Here is a 27,049-nt window from a genome sequence, read left to right as displayed (position 1 = left end):
AGGAGTCCGGGCCCTGAGGGGGGGTCTCGGGAACCCCCAACCCGCGCGGGGACCCCCTCCACCCCCCCGTGGGGAGGGTCCCGCCCTGAACCCGCCACGCTACGGCGCCGGGGAGGGGGCTCGAGCCTTCCCGGGACCCCCCCCACGGGTGACACGGGGGGTCCGTGGGGGGGCACAGCCGGGTGTCCCCCCGGAGGGGAGGTGGCCCTCGCGCGAGGGGGTGGAAAGAGCCCCCCAGTTCCCCGGGGATCGCCCCGTTTCTGTGATGGCGCGGGGGGGGGGGGACATCGGTGTCCCCAAGCCAGGGGAGCCCCTGTCCCACCCCAGAGGTGGGATCCGCCGGGGGGAAGAGGGGGGGACACGGGTCTCGCCGCAGCCCCCCCGTGAGAAATTCGGGGTTCCCCATCCCCTCCCCACCCTCCTGTCACTGTCCTCCCCCCCCTTTCCCCCGGGAGGCTTTTTTAGCACGTCAGAGAATAAACTGTGAGGAAGAGGAGGGTGGGGTGTGGTTTGGGGGGGATTAGGATAGAGGACCCCACTAGGAAGGCCCCTTCGAGGTCCCCCTTATGCCCGGGGTGGGGTGGGGGGGTCGACCCCCCATTAAATCAGCCCCGGGGTCCCTGGGACGGGGCTGTCCCTGCTGAGGGGGGGTTTTCCCCCATTCCCCCCTTGTTTGGGAACGGCTCCGTCACCCCCAAATCTCCCGTCACGCCCCGATTTGGGGCTTTTCCAACGGGATTCCCGTTAATTGATCACCCGCCGGGTCTCAGCCCCCCCCGCCCCGGGAGAGCCGAGAGCGGCCGGGGACCAGAGAAAAGTGGGTGTGTGGGGGGGGTGTAAAATTAAGCGACTGTCGGGAGTTTTTACACCCGAATTCCAGGGGGTTTTGCCCGCAGGGGGGCTCGGGAATGGCGGGATCCGGCGGGGAGACCCAGAAATAGCTCCTTGGAAAGAAAAACAGTGACCGTGGGCAGGGCCCAGGGGACACGGCGGGGTCGGGCTGCACAGACTTATTAGGGAAAGGACAATTATTCCCGGGGGAAGGGGGGAGCCTCCATCCCGGTTTTCCATGTGGGAACCAGAATTCCCAGTCTGCTCCAGTGCACGGGCAGCCCGTGTCCAAATCGCACCACCCCCCCCCCGGGCACCTAAGCCTTGGCCTCGGTGTTAATGAAATGAGCTTTAATTAACGGCTGATGGGGGAATCGGGGGGGGGGGCTCGGGGTAGCTCCCCCGGCTGAGGGGGGGGGTCCCTGCGGTGCCACCAGGTCGCCCTCGAGCCACCGCGTCCCTCCTGAGGGTCCCGGCGACGTCCCGTGGGAGCTCCGTGCGATGAGTTCGTGAGGGCTCAGCCCATTCCAGACCAGCTCCCCCCCCCTCAAAAAACAGTGACAGGCGGGGGGGACACACACGGGGGGTCCCGGAGATGTCAGTTTTATTAATGGCACCGCGGGGACACGGAGGGGACAAGGACAGGGCGTAGAAAAACACGTCGAGGGGGGAGCGGTGCCTGAGCGCGGGGTGGGTGGGTGGGCATGGGCAGAGCCCCCCGCCCGGCCGCAGCCTCGCCTCCCCCCACGGGGCTCCGGCCGGCTTTGGGGGGGGGGGTTATGGGCTCTGGGGGGGGGTTATGGGCCGGGGGGGTTAATGGGGGCGACAGGAGAGGGACAAAGGCGACGGGGCGGGGGCCACCCCGCGACGTCATTCGGGGTCGGTCGCGGGGAGAGACGAGAAAACGGCCAGAAAAGGAGGAAAACGGGGGGGAAAAAAGAGACACCCACCCCCCGGGCGGGTGACAGGGGTGACACGGTCCCCCGGGGAGGGGGGACAGCCCCCCAAAAGCCGGTGGTGGCTTTGTGTTCCCAGAGAGAGAGGAATTCCCTCCGCGCAGGGACGGCACCGCCCGAGGGGCTGCGGGGCGGCGCGGGGGGACCCCCGGCGTGTCCCCAAGGCCGGGGGGGTAGGGGGGACCCGCGGCGAGGACCACACCCCGCTCCTCGCCGGGTCCCGAGCCTGGGGAGGGGTCTGGGGGGGAGGGGGGGGTCATGTCCCCCCCGAATTGGGCTTGAGGATGTTCCTGAGGGCGCTGCCGAGGCTGCCCTTGCTGGGGGAGCGGGCGGGGGGCGGGGGGGCGGCGGCGGCGGCCTCGGCCTTCCCCTCCCCCCGCAGCTCCATCTCGATGGTCATGATGACTTTGGGGGGGGGTCTCCGGGGGTCCCCGGCGCCCGCCCCGGGGGGACCCTCGGTGCCCTTCTCCAACCGCTATTTCTTATCCTTGCGGGAGTCTCCCGGCGCGCCCTTGGATTTCTTGGCGCCGCGGCCGTGGTCCAGCATGGCATAGAGCACGGGGGCCTGCGGGGACACGGGGGGGGCTTCACCTCCCACCCCAAAGGGAGCAGGGGGTCCCCCCCGGCCGCCCCCCGTCCCCTGGGCGCTCACCTGGCGGCTGCGCTTGGAGCCGTCCTTGGCCGAGCGCTGCAGCTTCCCCTTTTCCATGGCGCTGGAATTTGGGGGAGAAGGAAAAAAAAAAAAAGGGGGCAAAGAGCGGTTCAGGGGGTGTGCGGCGGGTTTGCCCCCAAGTTTTGGGGGGGCGGGGGGGGGTCGGGGCTCACCTCAGGCGCCGCTGCAGGACCGCCTGGCGCCGCAGCCAGCAGAAACGGATGGCATAGCCCAGGGCCACCAGCACGGCCACCAGGAGCAGCCCCCCGCCGATCACCGAGCCCAGCACGACGCCGTAACGGGTGGGCACTGCGGGGACAGGGGCACCGTGTCACCCCTCGGTAGCGGGGCGGGGACAGTGGCACCGTGTCACCCTCTAGCAGAGGGTGGGCACTGCGGGGACAGGGGCACCGTGTCACCCCTCGGTAGCGGGCAGGGGACAGTGGCACCGTGTCAAGCCCGGCAGAGGGTGGGCACTGAGGGGACAGTGGCACCGTGTCCCCCCGCTGCCAGTGGGGCAGGGAGGGCGCCCCGTTGGCCCCGTACCTTTCTCGAGGACGTAGAGGGTGACCTGCGAGGACTTGCCCACGATGTCCGGGGGGTTCTTGACGTCGCAGGTGAAGGTGCCGTTGTCGGTGGGCTCCAGGCTGTGGATGGCGATGGATCCGTCCTTGCGCCGGGGGTTCCCGACCCATTCCATGCGCTCCTTGAAGCTCCCGACGTCATCGATGTAGGGCTGGCCCTTGGCGTAGTGGAAGATCTGCCCGGGGGACAGGGACAGAGGTGACATCGCGCTGGGGGGGGGGTTGGCAGGGTGACCCCACCCCCGTCCCGCCCTGGAGAGGGGGCGTCACGAAGGGGCTGCCACGGGAGCGCCGGGGATGCTCGTGGAGATGTCCCCAAGGTGCCACCGCGGTGTGGGGGACACGGCGTCACCCGCAGGGAAGGGGCCGTCCTGATGGGGCTGGGGACACTGTGGGGACACCATGGGGACACCCCAGTGTCACCAAAGAGCGAGGGGACACAACTGGCACTGAGATCTGGTGGGCACTGGGACAAGGGAACATCATGGGGACACCCCGGTGTCACCAGAGTGTGAGGGGACACGGTGTCACCCGCAGGGAAAGGACTGTCCTCTGGGGCTGGAGCTGGGACACGGCGGGCACTGGGGCTGGGGACACTGTGGGGACACGTTGGGGACGCCCCAGTGTCACCAAAGCACAAAGGGACACGGTGTTACCAGCAGGGAAGGGACTGTCCTCTGGGGCTGGGGCTGGGACATGATGGGTACTGGGGCTGGGGACACGTTGGGGACACCCCAGTGTCACCACGGTGTGAGGGGACACGGTGCCACCCGCAGGGAAGGGACTGTCCTCTGGAGCTGGGGCTGGGACACGGCGGGCACTGGAGACACGTCGGGAACACGCTGGGGACGCGGTGGGGACAGCTGGGGACAGTTGGGGACAGCTGGGGACACTCACGGAGATGCTGTCGCGGGAGCCCTCGGCCTGGAAGTGCCAGGTGATGGAAATGTCCTCGGAGATCCACTCGCTGGACCAGAAGCTGCAGGACAGGGTGACCCGCGAGCCCACGGTGCCGAACACCTCCCGCGGGGTGTACACGTGGATCGGCGACACCGGCGACACTCCTGGGGGGGGCACACGCCCGTCACACCCCGTCACACACCCACCCCCCCCCGCGCCACGGGAGGTGTCACCAAAGCGCGGGCAGGGGGGACACAGCGGCGGTGTCCCCACGGCTGGCTCGGAGGGGACAGTGTCCCGCTGGCCGGTGACACGGGCAGGGCTGGCACCCAGCACCCCCAGTGTCTGTCCCCAGGGAGCTCCTGGCACTGCGGTGACAGTGTCACCTCCCCCTCGGTGTCCCCAGGGTGGTGCCAGGTGCCCCAGGTCCCCCCCTCCCCTGTCCCCAGGGAGGTGACAGTTACCGGGACCCTCTGTGCCCGCCGGTGACAGCGGCAGGGCTGGGTGTGGCACCTCCCGTCTGTCCCCAGGGAAGTGACAGGCGCCGGGACCCTCCTGGCAGCACGGTGACAGTGTCACCACTCCCTCGGTGTCCCCAGGGCGGTACCAGGTACACCAACCCCCCCTCCGTGTCCCCAGGGAGGTGACAGTTGCTGGGACCCTCCTGGCAGCGCGGTGACAGCGGCAGGGCTGGGTGTGGCACCTCCCCTCTGTCCCCAGGGAGGTGACAGGCCCTGGGACCCACCCGGCATTGCGGTGACAGTGTCACTATCCCGCCGTGTCCCCAGGGAGGTGACAGGCGCTCCCCGCAGCGCGGTGACAGTGTCACCCCCCCCTCGGTGTCCCCAGGGAGGGGACAGCCGCCGAGACCCTCCTGGCAGCGCGGTGACAGCGGCAGGGCCGGGTGTGGCACCTCCCACCTGTCCCCAGGGAGGTGACAGGTGCCCCAATATTCCCCCCCCCCCCGTGTCGCCAGGGAGGTGACAGGCACTGGGACCCTCTGTGCCCGCCGGTGACAGCGGCAGGGCCGGGTGTGGCACCTCTCGTCTGTCCCCAGGGAGGTGACAGGCGCTCCCCGCAGCGCGGTGACAGTGCCACACGCCCGCCCCCCCATGCCCGGCTGGGGGGACAGTCCCCAACCCCCGCGGGGGTGGCCCCCAGCCCCACGACCACCCCCAAAAAGGGTCCGGCAACACCCCCCCAGCCCGCTTTGGGGACCCTGTCCCCTGTCCCTGTCCCCTGTCCCCTGTCCCTGTCGCCGTGCCCGCCTCACCCAGCGCCGCGACGAGCCCGGCGAGCAGCAGGAGGCGGCGGGTGGCCCGCGGGGACATGGTGGCCCGTCACGGAGGGGACACGGGCACGGGCGCGGGGTTTTAGGGTGGCCCCGCGGCGGCTGCACCCCCAAAGCCCGGCCAATGGGCGCCGGCGGCGGGGGGGGACCCGGGGGGGCGCTCAAAGGGGACATTTAGGGCCGGGAGGGGGACGGCGACACTGTGGCCTTTGTCCCGCCGCATTCCCGGTGCGGCGGGGGCGGCGGGGCAGGAATGCGACACCGGGACACGAGGGGGGACGTGTCCCACCCCCGGGGCCCCCCCTTTGTCCCCGGGGGGCACCCGGTGGCGCCTGAGCGGGGGGGGGGGGTTCGCGTGTCCCCTCCCGTCCTGGGTCACCCCGCGGTGTCCCCAGGGGTGTCCCCGCGGGCGTCCAGTGTGGGGGGAACCCCCCCCGGATTTGGGGGGAAATTTGGGATTGGGGGGGGGGATTTGGGATTTGGGATTTGGGGGGAAAACGGGGTTTGGGGGGAAAAGAGGGATTTGGGGGGAAAGGGGGTTTGAGGGGAAAAGAGAGATTTGGGGGGTAAAGAGGGATTTTGGGGGATATTTGGGATTTGGGGGGAAAAGAGGGACTGAGGGGAAAAGAGGGATTTTGGGGGAAATGGGGATTTGAGGGGAAAAGAGGGACTTGGGGGGAAAAGAGGGATTTGGGGGGAAAAGAGGGATTGAGGGGAAAAGAGGGATTTTGGAGGAAACTGGGATTTGGGGGGAAAAGAGGGATTGGGGGGGAAACGGGGTTTGAGGGGAAAAGAGGGATTTGGGGGGAAAAAAAGAATTTGGGGGGGAAAGAGGGATTTTGGGGGATATTTGGGATTTGGGGGGAAAAGAGGGATTGAGGGGAAAACAGGGATTTTGGGGGAAACTGGGATTTGAGGGGAAAAGAGGGACTTGGGGGGAAAAGAGAGATTTGGGGGGAAAAGAGAGATTTCGGAGAAACTTGGGATTTGAGGGGGAAAACAGGGACTTGAGGGGAAACTCGGGATTTAGAGGGAAAACTGGGATTTAGGGGGAAAACTCGGGATTTGGGGTTGGGAGGAAACCAGGAATTTGGGGGGGGGGAAACTCGGGATTTGGAGGGAAAATATGGGATTTCGGGGGGGACGGGAAACTACGGATTTGGGAGGGACATTGGAGGATATTTGGGAATTTTAGGGGGCATTTGGGAGGGGATGGGGTGGTTTTAGGGGGGGATTTTGGGGGGGATTTGGGAGTTTTGGGGGGGATTTGGGGGATTTTAGGGTTTTTTTGGGGGGGGATTTGGGGGATTTTGGAGCCGTTGGGGCGGATTTGCGGGGTCTTCGGTATTTTTGGGGGGGTTGGGGTGGTTTTAGGGGGATTTGGGGGGGATTTTTTTTTTTTTGATTGGGGGGGTTAGGGAGGTGTTAGGTGGTTTTGGGTAGATTTCTAGGTTTTGAGGATTTTTTTAGGGAGTTTGGGGGCTTTGGGGGGACTTTGAGTGAGGTTTGGGGCGGTTTTGTGGGGTTTTGTGGGGGGTGGGGAGGTTTAGAGGTGTTTCGGGGATTTTTGGGGGGGAGTTTGGAGGGCGTTTCTCCCGAATTTATCCCAGTTTTATTCCAGAAAGTCCCGGGGCTTTATCCCAGGTTTTATCCTGGATGTTATCCTGGTGTTATCCCAGGTTTATCTCAGCGTTATCTCAGATTTAGTTCCGATTTCTCCAGGTTTTATCGCGTTTTTATTCCGGTGTTATCCCGTTTTTACCCCAATTTACCCCGCTTTTACCCCACTTTAATCCCATTTTTAGCCCATTTTAATCCCATTTTACCCCATTTTTACCCCGATTTACCCCGGTTTTATCCAGCTGTACCCCGGTTTTACCCCGATTTATCACATTATTACTTCGTTTTTATCCCATTTTTACCCCAGTTTTTACCCCACTTTAATCCCATTTTTATCCCGATTTATCCCGTTTTTATCCGATTTTTATTCGTCTCCTCCGCGCACGCGCCGTGGACCGGAAGTTGCGTCACGGCCGCTTCCGGCGCGGCGGCTGCAAGATGGCGGCGCTGGCGCTGAGGTGACACCGGAGGGGGACGGGGGGACATTGGAGGGGTTCGTGGGGACATTGGAGGGGTTTGTGGGACATGGAGGGTCACGGCGTGTGACAGGGGGACGCGGCGGTCGGAGGGGCTGTCACCACCGGCACTTCCCCCCGTGTCCCCACCCAAACCCCTCCCGTGTCCCCCCTTCCACCCCCCCGTGTCACCCCAATCCATCCCCGGCTGTGTCACACCCCCCCTGTGTCACCCCGCGTCCCCCTTTTTAGGTCATTCCCAACCCTTTTCTCTCTTCTTTTCCAGGGGGTTGGGGCGGCGCTGCCTCCTGGCCCGGCTGGGACCTGGCCTGTCCCTGCAGCAGTGAGTTACTGGGAACAACTGGGAGAGCCTGGGAGCAACTGGGCTTAAGTTCTTCCTTGGAAGGATCCATCCAAGGGATATTTTTTGCCTCAATTCTTGCGTCTCCAGGATCCCCCCCCCCGCCTCCAGTCCCATTTTTTTGCTCTTCCCACTGCTGGGATTGGGGAGAATTCCTTGTTTTTTTCGCTCCTCTGGGGCTCCCAGAGTCGGTAATTCCCGGGTAATGGTGGGAAGAGTCGATTCCAAGGCTTTCCTTGGAGCAGGGGGCACCTTCTCAGGGTGTGTGAGGTGGGATTTCAGAGCCCCCCACGCCTTGTATCCCTGTTTTCCCAGTGTTATCCCGATGGGAACCACGGCCAGGGAGGAGATGAGTCGCTTCTGGGAGAAGAACACCAAGTCCAACCGGCCCCTGTCCCCTCATGTCACCATCTACAAGTGAGACACCCCTGGCACCCCAAAATCACCTGGGCACCCCAAAATCACCTGGGTACTTCACCTGGGCACCCCAACCTTACCTGGGCACCCCTAAATCACCTGGGCACCCCAACACCACCTGGGCACCCCTAAATCATCCTGAGGCACCCTTGGGTACCCCTAAATCCACCTGGGGCACCCCCATGTCACCTGGGCACCCTCACCTGGGTCCCCTCACCTGGGCACCCCTAAATCATCCTGGGGCACCTCTGAGTGCCCCTAAATCCCCTGGGCACCCCAAAATCACCTGGGCACCCCTAGATCATCCTGGGGCACCTCTGGGCACCCCTAAATCACCTGGGCACCCAGGGCACCCCAACATATGTTCCCGGGGTAACTCTGTGTGTTTCTGGGATAACTCCACGTGTTTCCGGGATAACTCCGCATGTTCCCAGGATAATTCCGTGTGTTTCCGGGATAACTCCGTGTGTTTCCCGTTCCAGGTGGTCCCTGCCCATGGCCATGTCCATCACCCACCGCGGCACCGGCATCGCCCTCAGCCTGGGTGGGTGTTTGGGGTGGGGTGGGGCACAAGGGGACATCCCTGGACACCCCTGGGACACGGTGGGACACCCTTGGGATACTCCCAGGACAACCCAGGACACCCCTGGGACATGGTGGGACACCCTTGGGATACTCCCAGGACAACCCAGGATACTTCCAGGACACCCCTGGGACATGGTGGGACACCCCAGGACATCCCTTGGGACATGGTGGGACACCCCAGGACATCCCTGGGACACCCCCGGGACATGGTGGGATACCCTTGGGATACTCCCAGGACAACCCAGGACACCCCTGGGACACGATGGGACATGAATGGACACCCTTGGGACATGATGGGGTTCCCTTGGGATGCTCCCAGGACACCCCTGGGACACCCCTGGGACACCCCTGGGACATTCTGGGACACCCCAGGACACTCCTGGGACGTGATGGGACGTGACTGGACACCCCTGGGACATGGTGGGACACCCCTGGGACACCCTGGGACATGGTGGGACATGAATGGACACCCCTGGGACATGGTGGGACACCTGTGGGATACTCCCTGGACAACCCAGGACACCCCTAGGACACTCCTGGGACATGATGGGACACCCCAGGACACCCCTGAGACATGCTGGGACACCCCTGGGACATGATGGGACACCCCTAGGACACTCCTGGGACATGCTGGGACACCCCTGGGTCACGATGGGACACTCCTGGGACATGATGGGACACAGCAGGACATCCCTGGGACATCTAAAGTCTGGGGGTCCTTAGAGGGGCGTCAGGGCTGGGGCCAGCTCTGTTTGGGTCCTGGCAGATCCAGGGGGTGGCCTGGGCTGTGTCACCACAGTGGGACCCCAGGGGGTATCCAGGGGGTACCAGGGCAGGGGTTGACCCCGAGGTGTCCCCCAGGTGTGTCCCTGTTCGGCCTGGCTGCCCTCCTGCTCCCGGAGTCCTTCCCCCATTACCTGGCCCAGGTGAGGGCCCTGAGCCTCGGCCCCGCCCTGCTCTGCTCTGCCAAGTTCCTGCTGGCATTCCCGCTCTCCTACCACACCTGGAACGGCATCCGGCACCTGGTGAGGGGCTGGCACGGGAACGGGGCACCTGGGATGGGAATGGGGCACCTTGGAATGGGAATGGGGCACTTGGGATGGGAATGAGCACCTTGGATAGGGGATGGGGCACCTAGTGAGTGCCTGGGACTGGGAATGTGCTTTTAGGGTGGGAATGGGCACTTGGGATAGGAATGGGCACATTGGGATGGGAATGGGACACTTGGGATGGGAATGGGCACATTGGGATGGGAATGGGACACTTGGGATGGGAATGGGCACATTGGGATGGGAATGGGACACTTGGGATGGGAATGGGCACATTGGGATGGGAATGGGACACTTGGGATGGGAATGGGCACGTTGGGATGGGAATGGGACACTTGGGATGGGAATGGGGCACCTGGTGAGGGGCTGGGGGGAGAATGGGGAACCTGGGGTGGGAATGGGCCTTTGGGATGGGAATGGGGCATCTTGGAATGGGAATGGGGCATCTTGAAATGGGAATGGAGCACCTGGTGAGTGCCTGGGACTGGAACTGGGTACCTGGGACGGGAATGGGCACATTGGGACGGGAATGGGAAACATTGGGATGGGAATGGGGCACCTGATGAGTGTTCTGGCACTGGGAATGGGATGGGAATGGGACACCTTGGATAGGGAATGGGGCACCTGGTGAGTGCCTGGGACTGGGAATGTGTCTTTGGGGTGGGAATGAGGCACTTGGAATGGGAATGGGGCACTTGGGGTGGGAATGGGCACATTGGGATGGGAATGGGACACTTGGGATGGAAATGGGAGACATTGGGATGGGAATGGGAGACACTGGGATTGGAATGGGGCACCTGGTGAGGGGCTGGGGGGGAGAATGGGGAACCTGGGGTGGGAATGGGCCTTTGGGACGGGAATGGGACATCTTGGAATGGGAATGGAGCACCTGATGAGTGTCCTGGGACTGGGACTGTGCCTTTGGGGTGGGAATGGGGCACCTGGTGTCCCCCGATCCCAGGGAATGTCTTCCCGGTGTTCCACAGGCCTGGGACCTGGGCAAGGGGCTGCGGCTGCCGCAGGTCACCCAGTCGGGGGTGGCGGTGCTGGCGCTGTCCCTGGCGTCCTCCGCCGCCCTCGCCGCCCTCTGAGCGCCCGCCGGGAATCCTGGGAATGCCGGGAATGCCGCGCCGGCCCCGCCCCGCCCTCCCGGAGCGCGCCGGGGAAGGCGGCGCTTCCTTCCCCCGTAAAATCCCCTGGAATGGCCGGAGCTGCTTTTCCTGCCCCCTTCCCCCCCCCCTCGCCCGCCAGGGGCTGTCCCCGCCTGTCCCCACCTTGGGGACAATGGTGACTCTGTGTCCCCAGGGCCACGGGATTGGGAACGTGAGTGGGAGCAGCACAAGGAGCCCCATTGAGGGGACCCGGGAGGGGGTGGGGGACAGGTGACACCGCCCCGATCCTCCATCCCTGCCCCTCAGCCCTGAAAATCCCGCAGTTCAGCCGCTTTGGGAGCGAAAATTCCCAGTTTTTCCATTGGGAAGCGGTTTTTTCCTGCCCCTCAGCCCTGAAAATCCCGCAGTTCAGCCGCTTTGGGAGCGAAAATTCCCAGTTTGTCCATTGGGAAGCGGTTTTTTCCTGCCCCTTATCCTTGAAAATCCCACAGTTCGGCCACTTTTGGAACCCCCTGCGAGTGAAAATTCCCAGTTTTTCCATTGGGAAGCGGTTTTTTCCTGCCCCTCATCCCTGAAAATCCCACAGTTCGGCCACTTTTGGAACCCCCTGCGAGCGAAAATTCCCAGTTTTTCCCTGTTGGGAAGCGGTTTTTCCTGTCCCCTCTGGAATAAAGCAGCTCTGACCCTCCACCCCGAGCGTGTCCTGTGTCCCACACCTCTCCCTTGGGATTCGGGGAATTGCTGCTTCCCAGAGGGGCCTGGTGTGGAAAAACATGGAAAATCCAACAGTTTGCAGGTCTGGGAGGAGCCAAGGCCAGTTCTGGGGGCAAATTGGGGTGATTTGGAACCTTTGGGGAAAGGGCAGTTCTGACTTTCCTGTTGGGACATGGGGTGGCAGGAGTTTCATCCCATCCCACCCTATCCCATCCCTGTTCCCATCCCACCCCACCCCATTCCCTCCATCCCATCCCACCCCATCCCATCCCATCCCATCCCATCCCATCCCATCCCATCCCATCCCATCCCATCCCATCCCATCCCACCCCACCCCACCCCACCCCATTCCCTCCATCCCATCCCATCCCATCCCTATTCTCTCCATCCCATCCCATCCCATCCCATCCCACCCCATCCCATCCCTCCTCCTCCTCCCTTCCCAATGAAACCCCCGCTGTTAATTGGGGATCAGGGAGGAGGAAGAGGAGGAAGCACAGCCCCAAATCCCAAGTGGATTTGCATTTAATCCCGTGATTTCCTGCACTTCCCAGGCTTTATTCCCCCTTCTTTTTTGGGAAAGGGAAAGGCTGCAGCCCCTCCTGTGCCCTCCCCCAAGAGCCTGGGGGTTGGTTTTTTTTGGGGGGGGGGACACAGAGACAGCAAAGCTCAGGAGCTGGGAGGGCTCGGGGGGGGATTTTGGGATGGATTTTGGGATGGGTCCGTCCCTTGGGTCTTTCCAGAAGGTTCCCTGGGAGGCTGTGCCTGCCGAGGCTCCTGGAACTGTGGGATGGAAAGGGGGGGGGTCAGGGGGGTCACCTGGGGGTCCCTGGGGAGGGGACATGGGGCCAGGGAGCCCCTGGGGTCCACATCCAGGGAGCTCTGCCCCAAATCCCCATCCCTGTTGCCCTTTTATTCCCAAATCCCCCAGCCCTGCTCCCCTTTTATTCCCAAATCCCCCATCTCTGTCTCCCATCCCCAAATGCCCCCATCCCCATGTCCCCCTTTATCCCCAAGTCTCCCATCCCCAAATCCCCCAACCCGTTTCCCCCATCCCCAAATCCCCCTTTATCCCCCAACCCCCTTTATCCCCCAGTCCCCCATCCCTGTTTCCCATCCCCAAATCCCCCCTCATCCCCAAATCCCCCTTTATTCTCCAATCCCCCTTTATCCTCATATCCCCCATTTTTGTCCCTCATCCCCATATCCCCCTTTATCCCCCAATCCCCCATCCCTGTTTCCCCTTTATCCCCAAATCCCCCTATCCCCATATCCCCCTTTATTCCCCAATCCCCCATCCCTGTTTCCCCTTTATCCCCAAATCCCCCCATCCCCATATCCCCCTTTATTCCCCAATCCCCCATCCCTGTTTCCCCTTTATCCCTGAATGTCTCATCCCTATATCCCCCTTTATCCCTGAATCCCCCATCCCCGTGTCCCCCTTTATCCACAAATCCCCTCTCCCTGTTTCCCCTTTATCCCCCAATCCCCCATCCCTGTTTCCCCTTTATCCCCCAATCCCTCATCCCCATATCCCCCTTTATTCCCCAATCCCCCATCCCTGTGTCCCCCATTCCTGTTCCCCCTTTATCCCCAAATCCCCCCTCCCTGTTTCCCCCCTCCCTGTTTCCCCCTCTCCCCCCCCCCCGCGGTTTTTGGGGGGTGGTCCCCGGTGTTCCCACCTTGCCGGTGACGTGGATGCGGATCCCGTTGCACACCCGGCTCAGGATCGGGGGCTGGCTCTGGATAATCCGGGAAGCGGGACCGGCCGAGCGGGATGTCAGGTCCAGCCGGGGCGGGGGGATGCGGGGGGGCATCTCCCACGTGCCCAAAAACGTCCCCCACGGCGACACCTGAGGTGAGGGGGGGGAGCACAGGGAGGGTGGGGGGTCCCGGTGCCCCCACCCTCTTCCCCCAGGGGGGTTTTGTCTCCCCCCAAATCCCGCGGGACTCACTTGGGATCTGGGAATGCCGGGCAGGAGGTGCCCGCGGTCGTCGGCGATGAATTGGGTGGGGGGGTCCGGGCGGGGCAGCTGGGGGGGGGTGAGGGGGTGAATGGGGGTCCCGGGAGGGTGGGGTGGGGGCTAGGAGGGTCCCAGGGGGCTGAGATTGGGGTAAGGGGGGGTTGGGATAGAGTGAGGGGGGTCCCGAGGGGCTGGGATGGGGTGAGGGGGGTTCTGGGGGGGTTGGGATTAGGGGGGGGTCTGGGGTGGGCTGGGAGGGGTCCTGGGGTCCCAGGGAGGGTCTGGGATGGGGCCGAGGGGGGTCCTCTGGGTCTGGAGGTCCGGGCTGGGACTGAGGGGATCCCAAGGGGGTCCAGGCTGGGACTTGGGGGTCTCAGGGGAGGTCCAGGCTGGGACTTGGGGGGTCCCAGAGGGGTCCAGGTCCGAACTGGGGGGGTCCTGCGGGTCCAAGGAGGGGCTGGGCCACAGTGAGGGGGGTCCCGGGGGGATCCTGGGGGTCCAGTCCCGGGCCGGGGGGGTCCCGGGGGGGTCCCAGGGGTACCTTGGGGGGGGGGCGGGGCACGGTCCAGCACTGCATGCGGGGGGGCCTGAAGGCGTCCTCGTACTGGGGGGATGGAGGGGTGGGTAGTGAGAGCCAGGACCCCCCCCCGGGCTCCCCCCATGTCCCCCAGTGTCCCCCAATGTCCCCCATGTCCCCCCATGTCCCCCAGTGTTCCCCTATACCCCCCTCATATCCCACGTCCCCCCTTTGCCCCCCAATGTCCCCCCATATCCCGCACGTCCTCCATCCCCCCCCGTCCCCCTTTTCCCCCCATTTGTCCCAGTTTGTCCCAGTTTGTCCCCGTTTAACCCCCCGGGCCCCCCCACCTGCCCCGCCATGTTCCGTTTCCAAGGCAACCCCCTTTGGCGCCCCCTGGCGGCCCTTACGGGCCCTGCCGGTGGGGCGGGGCAATGACGTCATTGCCACAAGCACCGCCCCGTCCCGCTAGTCCCGCCCCCCGCCCCGTCCCCCCGTGTCCCTCCTGTGTCCCTCCTGTGTCCCTCCTGTCCCCCTCCTGTCCCCTCTGTCCCTGTCCCCCATCCCCGTCCCTCTGTCCCCGTCTCCTCTGTCCCCGTCCCTTCTGTCTGTCCCCCCGTGTCCCTGTCCCCTCTGTCTCTGTCCCCCCTGTGTCCCTGTCCCCCCGTCCTTGTCCCCCCATCCCTGTCTCTCCTGTCCCCGTCCCCTCTGTCCCTGTCCCTCCTGTCCCTGTCCCTCTATCCCTGTCCCTCCTGTCCCTCTCCCCCCATCCCTGTCTCTCTGTCCCTGTCCCTCCTGTCCCTGTCCCCCCATCCCTGTCTCTCTGTCCCTGTCCCTCCTGTCCCTGTCCCCCCATCCCTGTCCCTCTGTCCCTGTCCCCTCTGTCCCTCTCCCTCCTGTCCTCGTCCCCTCTGTCCCTGTCCCCCCAGTCCCCATCCCCATCCTCTCTACCTCCTCCCGTGTCCCCATCCCTATTCCCTCTGTCCCCATCTCTGTTCCCTCTGTCCCCATCCCTGTTCCGTCTGTCCCTATCCCTGTTCCGTCTGTCCCTATCCCTGTCCCCCGTCCTGTCCCCATCCCTGTCCCCACCCCTCTTCCCTCTGTCCCCGCCCGTCCCCCTCTTTGTCCCCTCCCTGTCTCCCCTCCGTCCCCACATCACGACACCCCCTCTCAATTCGCTTCAATTTTATTTTCTTTGCCTTTCTTTCCTTTTTTTTTTCCCTTGTTTTTTTCTTTTTTTGTTGTTGTTGTTTTGTTTTGTTTTCCTGGTTTTCCTTGTTCCAAACCGCAATTCCTGGTGCCGGCGGCGCCTCGTCCCCCCCCCCCGAAAAACCCCAATTCTGAAATGTGGGGGGGCACAGGGGAGGGGGGCACCAGGCGGGGGCTTCTTGGGACCCTTCGGGACTGGCCCGACCCGGTGACAAAAAAATACCCTGGAGGGGACACACGGGGGGCTCCGGGAGCCAGAGGGGGGGGGTCTGGGAGGGGCTCTGGGATCCAGGAAGGTTCTCTGGGATCCAGGGGGAACTCTGGGGTCTGGGGGGGGGGGGCTCTGGGAGCTGTGTGGGGTCTCTGGGATCTGGGGGGGCTCTGGGAGCTGTGTGGGGTCTCTGGGATCTGAGGGGGCTCTGGGAGCTGTGTGGGGTCTCTGGGATCTGAGGGGGCTCTAGGAGCTGTGTGGGGGTCTTTCTGATCCTTGGGGGGAGGCTCTGGGAGCTCGGGGGTGTCTCTGATCATGAGGGGGGCTCTGGGATCTCTGTGGGGGTCTCTGGGATCTGTGTGGAGTCTTTGGGAGCTGGGGAGGAGATCTCTGGGATCCGGGGGGGTCTCTGGGATCCGGGGGTGTTCTCTGGGATGTTCCCTGGGATCCGGGGGGGTGTGTGTGTCTCTGGGATGTTCCGGGGGATCCGGGGGGGGTCTCTGGGATGTTCTCTGGGGTCCCGGGGGTCTCTGGGATCCGGGGGGTCTCTGGGATATTCCCTGGGATCCGGGGGTGGGGCTCTGGGATGTTCTCTGGGATCCGGGGGATTCTCTGGGATATTCCCTGGGATCCCGGGGGGGGGGGGGGGGGGGGCTGGGATGTTCTCTGGGGTCCCGGGGGGTTCTCTGGGATGCGAGGAGGGGTCTCTGGAATGTTCTCTGGGATCGAGGGGGGGTGGAGCTCTGGGATGTTCTCTGGGGTCCCGGGGGATTCTCTGGGATCCGGGGGGTGTCTCTGGGATGTTCCCTGGGATCCAACGGGAATGTTCTCTTGGATCTGAGCTGACTCCGGGGAGCGTCTCCGGGATCCCGATGTGTGAAGTGGGGGGGGGGGGGGGGGGGGACGCACGTAAAAAAAGGGGCCAAACCCCCAAATAAAGAACCAACAACGGAACCCGACGCGTTCCGGGAGCGGGAGGGGCGGGTTTTTTTGGGAGGAGGGTGGGTCTCTCCCGCCCTCAATCCCGCCGTGCCCGCGGGGCCGGGCTGGCACCGGCACCGGGGGGGTGTCAGATCCCGGGACAGGCGACCTGGTGGCGAATGCCCTCCTGGCACAGCAGCGCGGCTGCCGCGCGCTCGTCGCCGTCGCCGTGCTGGCACTGCAGGTAGCTGATGCCGTGCGGGGAGTACCCGTGGTGGGCACACACGTTGCACGCGCGGGTGGGCACCGTGTCACCCGAGGTGCTCCTGCGGGACGGGAATGGGGAGGGGGGGGGACACCCCGGAAAGGGGCTGTCAGGGTGAGCCGTGCCACCCCTCAGCACCCCTTGGGGACTTGTGACATCCTTCAGCACCCCTTGGGGATCTGTGCCACCCCTCAGCACCCCTTGGGGACCATCAGTGTCCTGTGGCACCCCTCAGCACCCCTTGGGGACCATGGGTGACCTGTGCCACCCCTCAGCACCCCTTGGGGACAATCAGTGACCTGTGCCACCCCTCAGCACCCCTTGGGGACTTGTGACACCCTTCAGCACCCCTTGGGGATCTGTGCCACCCCTCAGCACCCCTTGGGGACCATCAGTGTCCTATGGTACCCCTCAGCACCCTCTGGGGACCTGTGCCACCCCTCAGCACCCCTTGGGGACCATGGGTGACCTGTGCCACCCCTCAGCACCCCTTGGGGATAATCAGTGACCTGTGCCACCCCTCAGCACCCCTTGGGGATAATCAGTGACCTGTACCACCCCTCAGCACCCCTTGGGGACCATCAATGACCTGTGGCACCCATCTGGAGCTGGTGACACCCCTCAGCACCCCTTGGGGACCATCAGTGTCCTGTGCCACCCCTCAGCACCCTCTGGGGACCTGTGGCATCCCTCAGCACCCCTTGGGGACCATCAATGACCTGTGGCACCCATCTGGAGCTGGTGCCACCCCTCAGCACCCCTTGGGGACCGTGGGTGACCCGTGCCACCCATCTGTACCTGGTGACACACACTCTTGGTACCTGGCAGTACCCAGTGCCACCCGCTGGTGCCCACTGGACACCAGTGGTGCCCATCAGTGCCCATCAGAGCCCAGTGGTGCCCAGTGGTGCCTCTGGCTGCCCAGCAGTGCCCAGGGAGATTCACTGGTGCCCAGCAGAGCCCAGTAGTGCCCAGTGGTGCCCAGTGGTGCCTCTGACTGCCCAGCAGTGCCCAGTGGTGCACAGAGACCCTCACTGGTGCCCAGCAGTGCCCAGCAGTGCCCAGTGGTGACCAGTGGTGCCTCTGACTGCCCAGCAGTGCCTAGAGGTGCCCAGTGAGACTCACTGGTGCCCAGCAGTGCCCGGTGGTGCCCAGTGGTGCCCAGTGACACTCTGGGGTGCCCACTGGCCCCGTGTCCCCCCCATTTGCCCCTGTGTCCCCTCCATGTCCCCCCCGTGCCCACCTGCAGTCGCTGCAGGCCCGCTGGCACTCCTTGCGCTGGTAGCGGGCGATCAGTGCCCAGATGAGCAGCCCCAGGAGGCTGAGGAGGAGGAGGGAGCCCAGGATGGAGCCCACGATGATGCCAGCCTGGCGTCCGCCTGCCACGCCACCACAGCCTGTCACCGCCGGCCTCGCCGGCTGCCCACGGCCACCCGGGCACCCCGGGGCACCCCCGGAGCACCAGGGACACCCCCGGGGCACCAGGGGCACCCCAGTGCCACCCTGAGATACCCCAGTGCCACCCTGAGACACCCCCGGGGCACCAGGGACACCCCAGTGCCACCCTGAGACACCCCCAGAGCACCGAGGACACCTCAGTGCCACCCTGAGACACCCCAATGCCACCCTGAGACACTCCTGGGGCACCATGGGACACCCCTACTGTCACCCCGGCACCAGGAACACCCCAGTGCCACCCTGGGACACCCCTGGTGTCACCCCACCACCAGGGACACCCCCGGTGCCACCCAGAGCCAGCCCTGGTGGCACCGGGGGACATCCTAAGTGCCACTTGACACTCATAGACACACCCCAGTGGCACCCAGAGACAGGACAAGTGGCATCCCAGCCCCAGAAACACCCCCAGTGCCACCCTGTGCCAGCCCTGGTGTCCCCCGCCGTGTCCCTTGTCCCCCTGGTGGCACTCACAGGGCACGGAGCTGAGGGTGAGCTGGCACACCGTGTCCTCCCGTGTCTCCCCCTTGCCCCTCCCGTGTCCCTCCCGTGTCCCTTGTCCCCTTTGGTGGCACTCACAGGGCCTGGGACTGAGGGTGAGCTGGCACACCGAGTACCTCCCGTGTCCCTTGTCCCCCCTGGTGGCACTCATGGGGCACGGGGCTGAGGCTGAGCTGGCACACCGTGTCCCTCCATGTCCCTTGTCCCTCCCCTGTGTCCCTTGTCCCCCCTGGTGGCACTCACGGGGCTGAGGGTGAGCTGGCACACCGTGTCCCCCCATGTCCCCCCGTGTCCCCCCCGTGTCCCCCCATGCCCTTTGTCCCCCCTGGTGGCACTCACGAGGCCTGGGGCTGAGGGTGAGCTGGCACACCGAGTACCCCACGCGGTTGGTGACACGGCACTGGTAGGTGCCCGCGTGGATCTGGGTCACGCTGCGGATCAGGAGGTCACCCGGGGCACGGCCTGGGGGGGGGACACACACACACACACGGGTGGCACTGTCACCTCGGGGGCACCCGAGGACACGCCGCGTGTGGAGACACAGGGACAGGGGGACAGGGGGACAGGGGGACGGGGGGACATGGGGACACACAGGGACGGGGACACACAGGGACATGATACACAGGGACAGGGGACACATGGGGACACATGGGGACACAGGGACACAGAGACGGGGGACATGGGGACGTGGACACATAGGGACAGGGGCACGTGGGGACACGGGGACACAGGGGGACACAGGGACACGGGGACACAGGGACACAGGGACACAGGGAGAGTGGGACACAGGGACGGGGGACATGGACACAGGGACACGGGGACACAGGGACATGGGGACACAGGGACATGGACACACAGGGACAGGGGACACAGGGACATGGGGACACAGGGACATGGACACACAGGGACAGGGGACACAGGGACATGGGGACACAGGGACAGGGGACACAGGGACATGGACACACAGGGACAGGGGACACATGGGAACACAGAGGGAGATGGGAACAGGGGGACATGGACACACAGGGACACGGGGACATAGGGACACAGGGGCATGAACACACAGGGACGTGGACACACAGGGATAGGGGGACATGGGGACAGGGACACAGGTGACAGGGACATGGGGACACACAGGGACAGGGGGACACAGGGACACGGGAGTGCTTGGATGTGAGAACATGGGGACATGGGGACACAGACACGGGACACAGGACGCAGGAGCGCAGGGACATGGAGATATGGGGACATGGGGACATGGGGACATGGGGACATGGGGACACAGGGACAGGGGGACATGGAGACAGGGGGACACGGGACACCCACCTACCTGGAGGCACTGGGACACGGGAGCACACGGATGTTGGAGCAGAGGGACACGGATGCCCGGGCACACACACGGGCGACGGGGACATGGGGACAGAGACAGGGTCACCCACGGACACGGGTGACAGGGACATGGGGACATGGGGACATGGGGACATGGGGACACTTGGATGTGGGTGACAGGGACATGGGAGAACAGGGATGTGGGAACATGGACACACAGACATGGACACAGGGACGTGGGAGCACAGGGACATGGGAACACACGGATGTGGGAACACACGGATGTGGGAACACAGGGACATGGGAACACATGGATGTGGGAACATGGACACACACAGATATGGACACACACGAACATGGGAGCACACGGATGTGGGAACACACGTGAACACGGAAACACACGGATGTGAAGCACAAGGACATGGGAACACATGGATGTGGGAACACACAGACATGGACACACACGGACACGGGAGCACAGGGATGTGGGAGCACAGGGAACACACAGCCCCCACCTACCCGTGTGCACCCCCCACACATGCACCCCCAGTGAGGGATCCCCAAACCCCCCTGGGGGGGTCCCTCACCCATCTTGGATGGTGCCCGAGGGCAGGGACCCCCCCAAACCCCCCCTGAGCCCCCTCACCCACCTTGGATGGTGCCCGAGGGCAGGGACCCCCCAAACCCCCCCAAACCCTCCCGGGGGGTCCCGCACCCACCTTGGATGGTGTCTGAGGGCAGGGACCCCCCAAACCTCCCCTGAGCCCCCCGGGGGGGTCCTGCACCCACCTGAGATGGTGCCCGAGGGCAGGGACCCCCCCCAATCCCCCAGGGGTCCCTCACCCACCTGAGACGGTGCCCGAGGGCAGACACCCCCCCAACCCCCCCCCCCCAGATCCCCTGGGGGTGTCCCGCACCCACCTTGGATGGTGCCCGAGGGCAGGGAACCCCCCAAAACATCCCCAAATCCCCCCGGGGGGTCTCGCACCCACCTTGGATGGTGCCCGAGGGCAGGCGGCCCCCCCCGTAGCCCTCGGCCAGCTTTGCCCACTGATACGACAGGGGGGAGGTGCCCCCCCGGCTGTAGCAGCGCAGCAGCACCGACCCCCCCTCGATGAGCTCCCCCTCGCTCCAGCACTGCGGGACCGCCGGCTTCTCTGCTGGGAGAGAGACGGTCAGCATGGGGACGGGGACGGGGACAGGGGACAGGGGACGGGGTCGGGGACAGGAATGGGGACAGGGGGCAGTGGGAGGGGTCAGGGACACCATCAGGGACACCCAGGGGGACAGGGGACACTGTCAGGGACAGGGGACAGGGACGGGGGCAGTGGGACGGGTCAGGGACACCATCAGGGACACCCAGGGGGATGGGGGACACTGTCAGGGGTAGGGGACAGGGACAGGGGGGAGTGGGAGGGGTCAGGGACACCATCAGGGACACCCAGGGGGACGGGGGACACTGTCAGGGACAGGGGACAGGAGACACTGGGAGGGGTTAAGGACACCCTCAGTGCCACCCGTGAGGGGAACAGCGGCCACTGACAGTGCCACCAGGGATCACCCGCGAAGGGGACAGAGGACACTGTCAGGGCCACCAGCGGTCATCTCTGAGAGGGGCAGGGGACACTCGGGACAGGGGACACCATCAGAGCCACCCTTGAGGGGAACAGTGGACGCTGACAGTGCCACCAGGGGGTCACCCGGGAGGGGGACAGGGGACACCCGGGACAGGGGACCCTGTCAGGGCCGCCCAGGAGGGCGACAGGGGACACTCTCAGGGCCACCGGGGGCCACCTCGGAGCGGGACAGGGGACACCGGGGAGGGGGACAGCGGCCGCTGCCGGTGCCACCAGCGGTCACCCGCGCTGGGGAGGGACAGGGGACACTCCGAGCCGCGCCGGGAGCGGCCGGGCCGTGTCCCCTCTCACCTTGCACGGTGACAATGACCTCGTGCACGGCCACCGTGTTCTTCTTGACGCGGCACTGGTAGGTGCCGGTGTCGGAGACGCGCAGGTCGGCGAGGCGGATGGACGCGTCCTGCTGGCCCGGGTCCGACTGCACGAAGGCCACGCGGTCCCGCAGCCCCGACCCGCCGCCGTAGTTCACGTGGTGGTCCTGGTACGACAGGAACTGCGCGGGGACAGACGGGGACGGTGGGGACAGGGGGACACTGGGAGGGGGGTGGGGGAACTGGGGAGGACGCGCGCGGAGGGGCGGGTGGGGAGGGGGGTGATGCGGTGCCTGCCTGTCCCTGCCTGTCCCTGCCTGTCCCTGCCTGTCCCTGCCTGTCCCTGCCTGTCTTTACCTGTCTTTGCCTGTAGCTACCTGTCCCTACCTGTGTCTGTCTGTCCCGGCCTGTCCCTGCCTCTACCTGGTTGTCCCTGGCTGTGACTGTCCCTGGCTGGTCCTTCCTTGTCTTGCCTATCCCTGTCTGTCCCTGCTCCCTCCCTGTCCAGCCTGTCCCTGCCTGTCCCTGCTCCCTCCCTGTGCCTCCAATCCCTGCCTGTCCTTGTTTCTTCCTGTCTGGTCCTTCCCTGCCTTGCCTATCCCTGCCTGTCTCTGCTCCCTCCCTGTCCAGCCTGTCCCTGCCTGTCCTGCCTGGTCCTCCCCAGCCTGGCATTTCCAGACCCTACCTGGTCCTGTCCCATCCCTGCCCTGCCAGACCTTCCCTGCCTTGCCTGCCCTGCCAGACGCTGCCTGTCCTGCCTGCTCAGCTGGGCTCCATCCCATCCCATCCCATCCCATCCCATCCCATCCCATCCCATCCCATCCCATCCCAACCATCCCAGCCCTGCCTGTCCTGCCTGTCCTTCCCTGTCCTGCCTGTCCTGCTTGTCCTGCCTGTCCTGCTTGCTCAGCTTGGCTCCATCCCGCCCCAGCCCAGCCCTGCCTGTCCTGCCAGATCCTGCCTGGCCCTTACCTGCCATTCCCAGAACTTCCAGATCCTGCCTGCTCCTTCCCTACCCTGCCAGACCTTACCTGTCCTGCCTGTCCCTGCCTGTCCTGTCTGCTCCTTCCCAGGCCAGCACTCCCAGACTCTCCCTGCTCCTTCCCTGCCCTTCCAGACCTCCCCTGCCTGTCCCTGTCTGCTCAGATGGGCTCCATCCCCCCCTCCCCACCCCTCCAACACCCCCCAGTCCCTCCCCCCGTGCCCGGCGCCCTCCCTCACCACTTTCTCGGGGCCGGGCTGCTCGGGGGTGATCTGGATCCACTCGATGCCCACGCCCTGGGGGCCGTGGTCCTCGGGCTCCAGGACGTAGGGACAGCCCAGCTTCACCGAGTCACCCTGGGCCAGGTACAGCTCCTCCCGGCCCTGCCCGTGGATCCGGACGGCCCGCACGAGACCTGGGGAGGGGGCACGGCACAGCTGGCACCACGAATCCGTGCCCCGGGGCACCCCGGCCCCGCAGACAGCACCCCTGATCCCACAGACAGTGATCACGCAGACAGTGATCCCACAGACAGTGTGCCCTGATCCCACAGACAGCACCTCTGATCCCGCAGACAGTGATCCCACAGACAGTGTGCCTTGATCCCACAGACAGTGATCCCACAAACAGCACCCCTGATCCCACAGACAGTGATCACACAGTGATCCCACAGACAGTGTGCCCTGATCCCACAGACAGCACCTCTGACCCCACAGATAGTGTGCCCTGATCCCACAAACAGTGATCCCACAGACAGTGTGCCTTGATCCCACAGACAGCACCCTTGATCCCACAAACAGGGATCCTACAGACAGTGTGCCCTGATCACACAGACAGCACCTCTGACACCACAGATGGTGTGCCTCGATCCCACAAACAGCACCTCTGATCCTGCAAACAGTGATCCCACAGACAGTGTGCCCTGATCCCACAAACATCACTTCTGATCCCACAGACAGAACCTCTGACCCCACAGTCAGCAACTCTGACCCCACAGACAGTGTGCTCTGATCCCACAAACAGTGTGCCCTGATCCCACAAACAGTGTGCCCTGATCCCACAGACAGCGTGCCCTGATCCCACAGACAGCACCCCCTGATCCCACAGACAGCACCTCTGATCCCACAGACAGTGTGCCCCTATCCCATACCCAGCACCTCTGATCCCACAGACAGAACCTCTGACCCCACAGACAGCGTGATCTGATCCCACAGACAGTGTGACCTGACCCCACAGACAGCACCTCTGACCCCACAGAGAGCACCCTCCAACCCTGTGTCCTGCAGCACCCAACACGTGGGGGGGCTGGGATGGGGTAGGGATGGGGCTGGGACCCATCGCACCCCAAACCTGTGCCTTGACACATCTTGAACCCCAAACCAGCAGCCCCCAACCTGTGGGGAGCAGGGATGGGGACAGAGATGGGGCTGGGACCCATCGCACCCCAAACCTGTGCCCTGATCCCACACCTGTAGCATCCAAACTCTGGAGAGCAGACACAGGGATGGGGTAGAAACCCATCACACCCCAAACCTGTAACATGACACACCTCGAATCCCAAACCTGCAGCATCCAACCTGTGGGGAGCAGGGACACATCACACCCCAAACTGTGCCCAAACCTGTGCCCTGACACATCTTGCACCCCAAACCTGCAGCCCCCAAACTGTGGGGAGCAGGGATGGGGACAGAGATGGGGTTGGGACCCATCACACCCCAAACCTGTACCCTGGTCCCAAACCTGCAGCCCCCAATCTGTGGGGAACAGGGATGGGGACAGAGATGGGGCTGGGACCCATCACACCCCAAATCTGTGCCCTGATCCCACACCTGTAGCATCCAAACTGTGGGGAGAGACCCATTGCACCCCAAACCTCTGCCCTGACACACCTGGAGCCCCAAAACCTGCAGCACTTCCTGACCCCAAACCTGCAACCCTCCACCTGAAGGGAGCAGGGATGGGGTAGGGACCCATCACACCCCAAACTTGTGCCCTGGTCCCAAACCTGCAGCCCCCAAACTGTGGGGAACAGAGATGGGGACAGGGATGGGGCAGGGACCCACGGCACCCCAAACCTGTGCCCTGACACATCCCGACCCCACACCCGCAGCCCCCTCCGCACCCGCGGGGTGCAGGGACCCCTCTCCCAGCCCCAAACCCCCGCGGGGGTGCCCGGGGTGGGGTGGGGTGTCGTTCAACACCCTGTGGGTGCCAAGGGGGGCACGGCGGGCTCGGTGCCCCCTGCCCGGCTCAAGGTGTGCGGGGGCAGGACCCGCTCCGTCCTGGACGCCGGGATCCATCCGAGCACCGGGATTCATCCCGAGCACCGGGATCTCTCCGAGCACCGGGATCCCTCCTGGACACCGGGATTCATCCCGAGCACCGGGATCCCTCCTGGACACCGGGATCCATCCCGAGCACCGGGATCCCTCCGAGCACCGGGATTCATCCAAGCACCGAGATTCATCCGAACACCGGGATCCAACCCGAGCACCAGGATCTCTCCGAGCGCCGGGATCCATCCTGGACACCGGGATCCGTCCCGAGCGCCGGGATCCAGCCGGGACGCACGGCTCGTACCTGGCAGGATCCCGAGGAGCAGGAGCAGGCTGGCGCCGTGCCCTGCCATGCCGCTGCAGCCGTGCGGAGGAGGAGGAGGAGGAGGAAGAGGAGGAGGAGGAGAAAGGCTCCGAACGCCGGGGCAGCGGGGCCGCGCGGGGCCCTTTTACACGCTGGGCCGGGGCGCTCCTCCCCGTGGGGAGGATGCCTTTGGCATGAGTGAGTGGCTCCGAGCTGGGCGTCGATGCCGCCCCGCTCCGCTCCTACCCCCTAATTAGGCCCGGCCGGGGCTGCGGGAGCGCGGCCAGCCCGACCCCGGCGGGGCACGGCGGGCACGGGACCCCCCCCCTCGGCACCCCCGGGTGGGATAAGGGTGGGCACGGGGCCGGGGTGGGCACCCAAGGGGGGGAGATGACACGGCGGCCCCGCGGATCCCGAAAGGGTTCTGAGGGCTTGGGGCTGGACACGCTGGGAAGAGCTTAAAGGTGTGGTTGGAGCACGGGCTTAAATCCAGCAGATCCCTCCTTAAAGCCGAGCAGATCCCTCCTCCGGGCCTGCCCCCTGGGGCGGCGGGCACGGAGAGTGGCACCCACCGAGCCCACGGGGCACGGTGTGGGGACAGGGATGGGGACATGGCAGGGGATGGAGGAACTGGGACAGGGATGGATGGATGGAGGGAGGGAGGGAGGGAGGGAGGGAGGGATGGAGGGAGGGATGGAGGAATTGGAACAGGGATGGATGGATGGATGGAGGGAGGAAGGGAGCAAGGGAGGGAGGGAGGGATGGAGGAGTTAGGACAAGGACATGGCAAAGGATGGAGGAGCTGGGACAGGGATGGATGGATGGATGGATGGATGGATGGAGGAATTGGGACAGGGATGGATGGATGGATGGATGGATGGATGGATGGATGGATGGATGGATGGATGGAAGAGTTGGGACAGGGATGGATGGATGGGTGGAGGGAGGAGTTAGGACAAGGACATGGTGCAGGATGGAGGAGCTGGGACAGGGATGGATGGAGGAGGTGGGACAGGGACACTGGGCAGTGGATGAAGAGTTGGGACAGGGACATGAGGGTGGATGGAACTTTTGGGGACAGGGACACTGGCAGGGATGGAACTTTTGGGGACAAGGACACGGGGATGGATGGAGGAGCTGGGACAGGGACAGGGATGGATGGATGGAGGAGCTGGGACAGGGACCCTCAGCAGCAGGGGTTGGGGTCACACCAGGGGGGCTCAGCCCCGTGGGAAGCCCTGGTCAGGGACACTGTCCCTGCTCGTGTCCCTTGAGGTCACACAGGAGACATGGGCACCCACGGACATGGGGATGTGGGGACACAGGGACACGGGGACACATGGACATGGACACCCATGAACACAGGAGCACACGGATGTGGGAGCACAGGGACATGGGAACACATGGATGTGGACACCCATGAACATGGGAGCACATGGATGTGGGGACACAGGGACATGGGGACAAGGGAACACAATGGTATGGACACCCATGAACATGGGAGCACACGGATGTGGGAGCACAGGGACACGGGAACACACAGACATGGCCACCCATGACCCCCCCCCCTAACTGCCCCCATCTCCACGTGATCCCCCAGCCAGGGACCCCCAAGATCCCCCCAAGTCCCCAGGTGCCCC

At 64.7% G+C, this 27,049-nt stretch overlaps 4 protein-coding genes across 5 annotated transcripts; 1 reads left to right on the top strand and 3 right to left on the bottom strand.

Annotated features, from left to right (window-relative positions):
* Positions 1-2,240: 2,240 nt before the first annotated feature.
* On the bottom strand, positions 2,241-5,254 carry MPZ (myelin protein zero). The gene is made up of 6 exons (XM_032713042.1): positions 5,197-5,254; positions 3,921-4,087; positions 2,986-3,199; positions 2,613-2,748; positions 2,440-2,500; positions 2,241-2,352 (listed from the first exon to the last, which is right to left on the bottom strand). The coding sequence occupies exons 1-6, from the start codon at positions 5,252-5,254 to the stop codon at positions 2,263-2,265; spliced, it is 726 nt and encodes a 241-aa protein (XP_032568933.1). The 3' UTR covers positions 2,241-2,262.
* A 1,958-nt stretch (positions 5,255-7,212) lies between these two features.
* SDHC (succinate dehydrogenase complex subunit C) lies at positions 7,213-11,503 on the top strand. 2 transcript variants are annotated; one of them, XM_032713044.1, is made up of 6 exons: positions 7,215-7,292; positions 7,576-7,632; positions 7,966-8,067; positions 8,550-8,611; positions 9,514-9,677; positions 10,688-11,503. In XM_032713044.1, the coding sequence occupies exons 1-6, from the start codon at positions 7,273-7,275 to the stop codon at positions 10,790-10,792; spliced, it is 510 nt and encodes a 169-aa protein (XP_032568935.1). In that variant the 5' UTR covers positions 7,215-7,272; the 3' UTR covers positions 10,793-11,503. The 2 variants fall into 2 exon arrangements, with proteins under 2 accessions (XP_032568934.1, XP_032568935.1); XM_032713043.1 differs by lacking the exons at positions 9,514-9,677; positions 10,688-11,503 and adding an exon at positions 8,790-9,470 and having other exon boundaries at positions 7,213-7,292; positions 8,550-8,632.
* Positions 11,504-12,034: 531 nt separating this feature from the next.
* On the bottom strand, positions 12,035-14,433 carry CFAP126 (cilia and flagella associated protein 126). Its single transcript, XM_032713045.1, has 5 exons — positions 14,359-14,433; positions 14,033-14,095; positions 13,483-13,560; positions 13,210-13,380; positions 12,035-12,310 (listed from the first exon to the last, which is right to left on the bottom strand). The coding sequence occupies exons 1-5, from the start codon at positions 14,368-14,370 to the stop codon at positions 12,197-12,199; spliced, it is 438 nt and encodes a 145-aa protein (XP_032568936.1). The 5' UTR covers positions 14,371-14,433; the 3' UTR covers positions 12,035-12,196.
* A 2,064-nt stretch (positions 14,434-16,497) lies between these two features.
* VSIG8 (V-set and immunoglobulin domain containing 8) lies at positions 16,498-25,458 on the bottom strand. The gene is made up of 7 exons (XM_032712863.1): positions 25,316-25,458; positions 23,069-23,318; positions 21,828-22,029; positions 20,892-21,056; positions 18,910-19,032; positions 17,858-17,993; positions 16,498-16,675 (listed from the first exon to the last, which is right to left on the bottom strand). Exons 1-7 carry the CDS (start codon positions 25,456-25,458, stop codon positions 16,498-16,500), a joined length of 1,197 nt encoding a protein of 398 aa, XP_032568754.1.
* Positions 25,459-27,049: the final 1,591 nt, after the last annotated feature.

Source organism: Chiroxiphia lanceolata, chromosome 29, assembly GCF_009829145.1.
Source record: "Chiroxiphia lanceolata isolate bChiLan1 chromosome 29, bChiLan1.pri, whole genome shotgun sequence".
NCBI classification, from domain to species: domain Eukaryota; kingdom Metazoa; phylum Chordata; class Aves; order Passeriformes; family Pipridae; genus Chiroxiphia; species Chiroxiphia lanceolata.
This window is presented reverse-complemented; position numbering and strand designations above follow the sequence as displayed.

Bases quoted from the DNA above. Each gene is read 5' to 3' on its own strand.
- MPZ (XM_032713042.1), bottom strand. From the start codon at position 5,254: ATGTCCCCGCGGGCCACCCGCCGCCTCCTGCTGCTCGCCGGGCTCGTC. The intron at 2,749-2,985 runs GTACGGGGCCAA...CTGTCCCCGCAG, and splicing joins CCTCTACGTCCTCGAGAAAG to TGCCCACCCGTTACGGCGTC. The intron at 2,353-2,439 runs GTGAGCGCCCAG...GTGTCCCCGCAG, and splicing joins GCTCCAAGCGCAGCCGCCAG to GCCCCCGTGCTCTATGCCAT.
- VSIG8 (XM_032712863.1), bottom strand. From the start codon at position 25,458: ATGGCAGGGCACGGCGCCAGCCTGCTCCTGCTCCTCGGGATCCTGCCA. The intron at 22,030-23,068 runs GTGAGGGAGGGC...GTCCCCGCGCAG, and splicing joins AGCCCGGCCCCGAGAAAGTG to TTCCTGTCGTACCAGGACCA. The intron at 21,057-21,827 runs GTGAGAGGGGAC...CTCTCCCAGCAG, and splicing joins GGTCATTGTCACCGTGCAAG to AGAAGCCGGCGGTCCCGCAG.
- CFAP126 (XM_032713045.1), bottom strand. The intron at 13,561-14,032 runs GTACCCCTGGGA...ACCCCCCCCCAG, and splicing joins TGCCCCGCCCCCCCCCCAAG to CTGCCCCGCCCGGACCCCCC. The intron at 13,381-13,482 runs GTGAGTCCCGCG...CCCTCACCTCAG, and splicing joins CCGGCATTCCCAGATCCCAA to GTGTCGCCGTGGGGGACGTT.
- SDHC (XM_032713043.1), top strand. From the start codon at position 7,273: ATGGCGGCGCTGGCGCTGAG. The intron at 8,068-8,549 runs GTGAGACACCCC...TTCCCGTTCCAG, and splicing joins CCTCATGTCACCATCTACAA to GTGGTCCCTGCCCATGGCCA. The intron at 8,633-8,789 runs GGGCACAAGGGG...CTGGGACATGGT, and splicing joins TGGGTGTTTGGGGTGGGGTG to GGGACACCCCAGGACATCCC.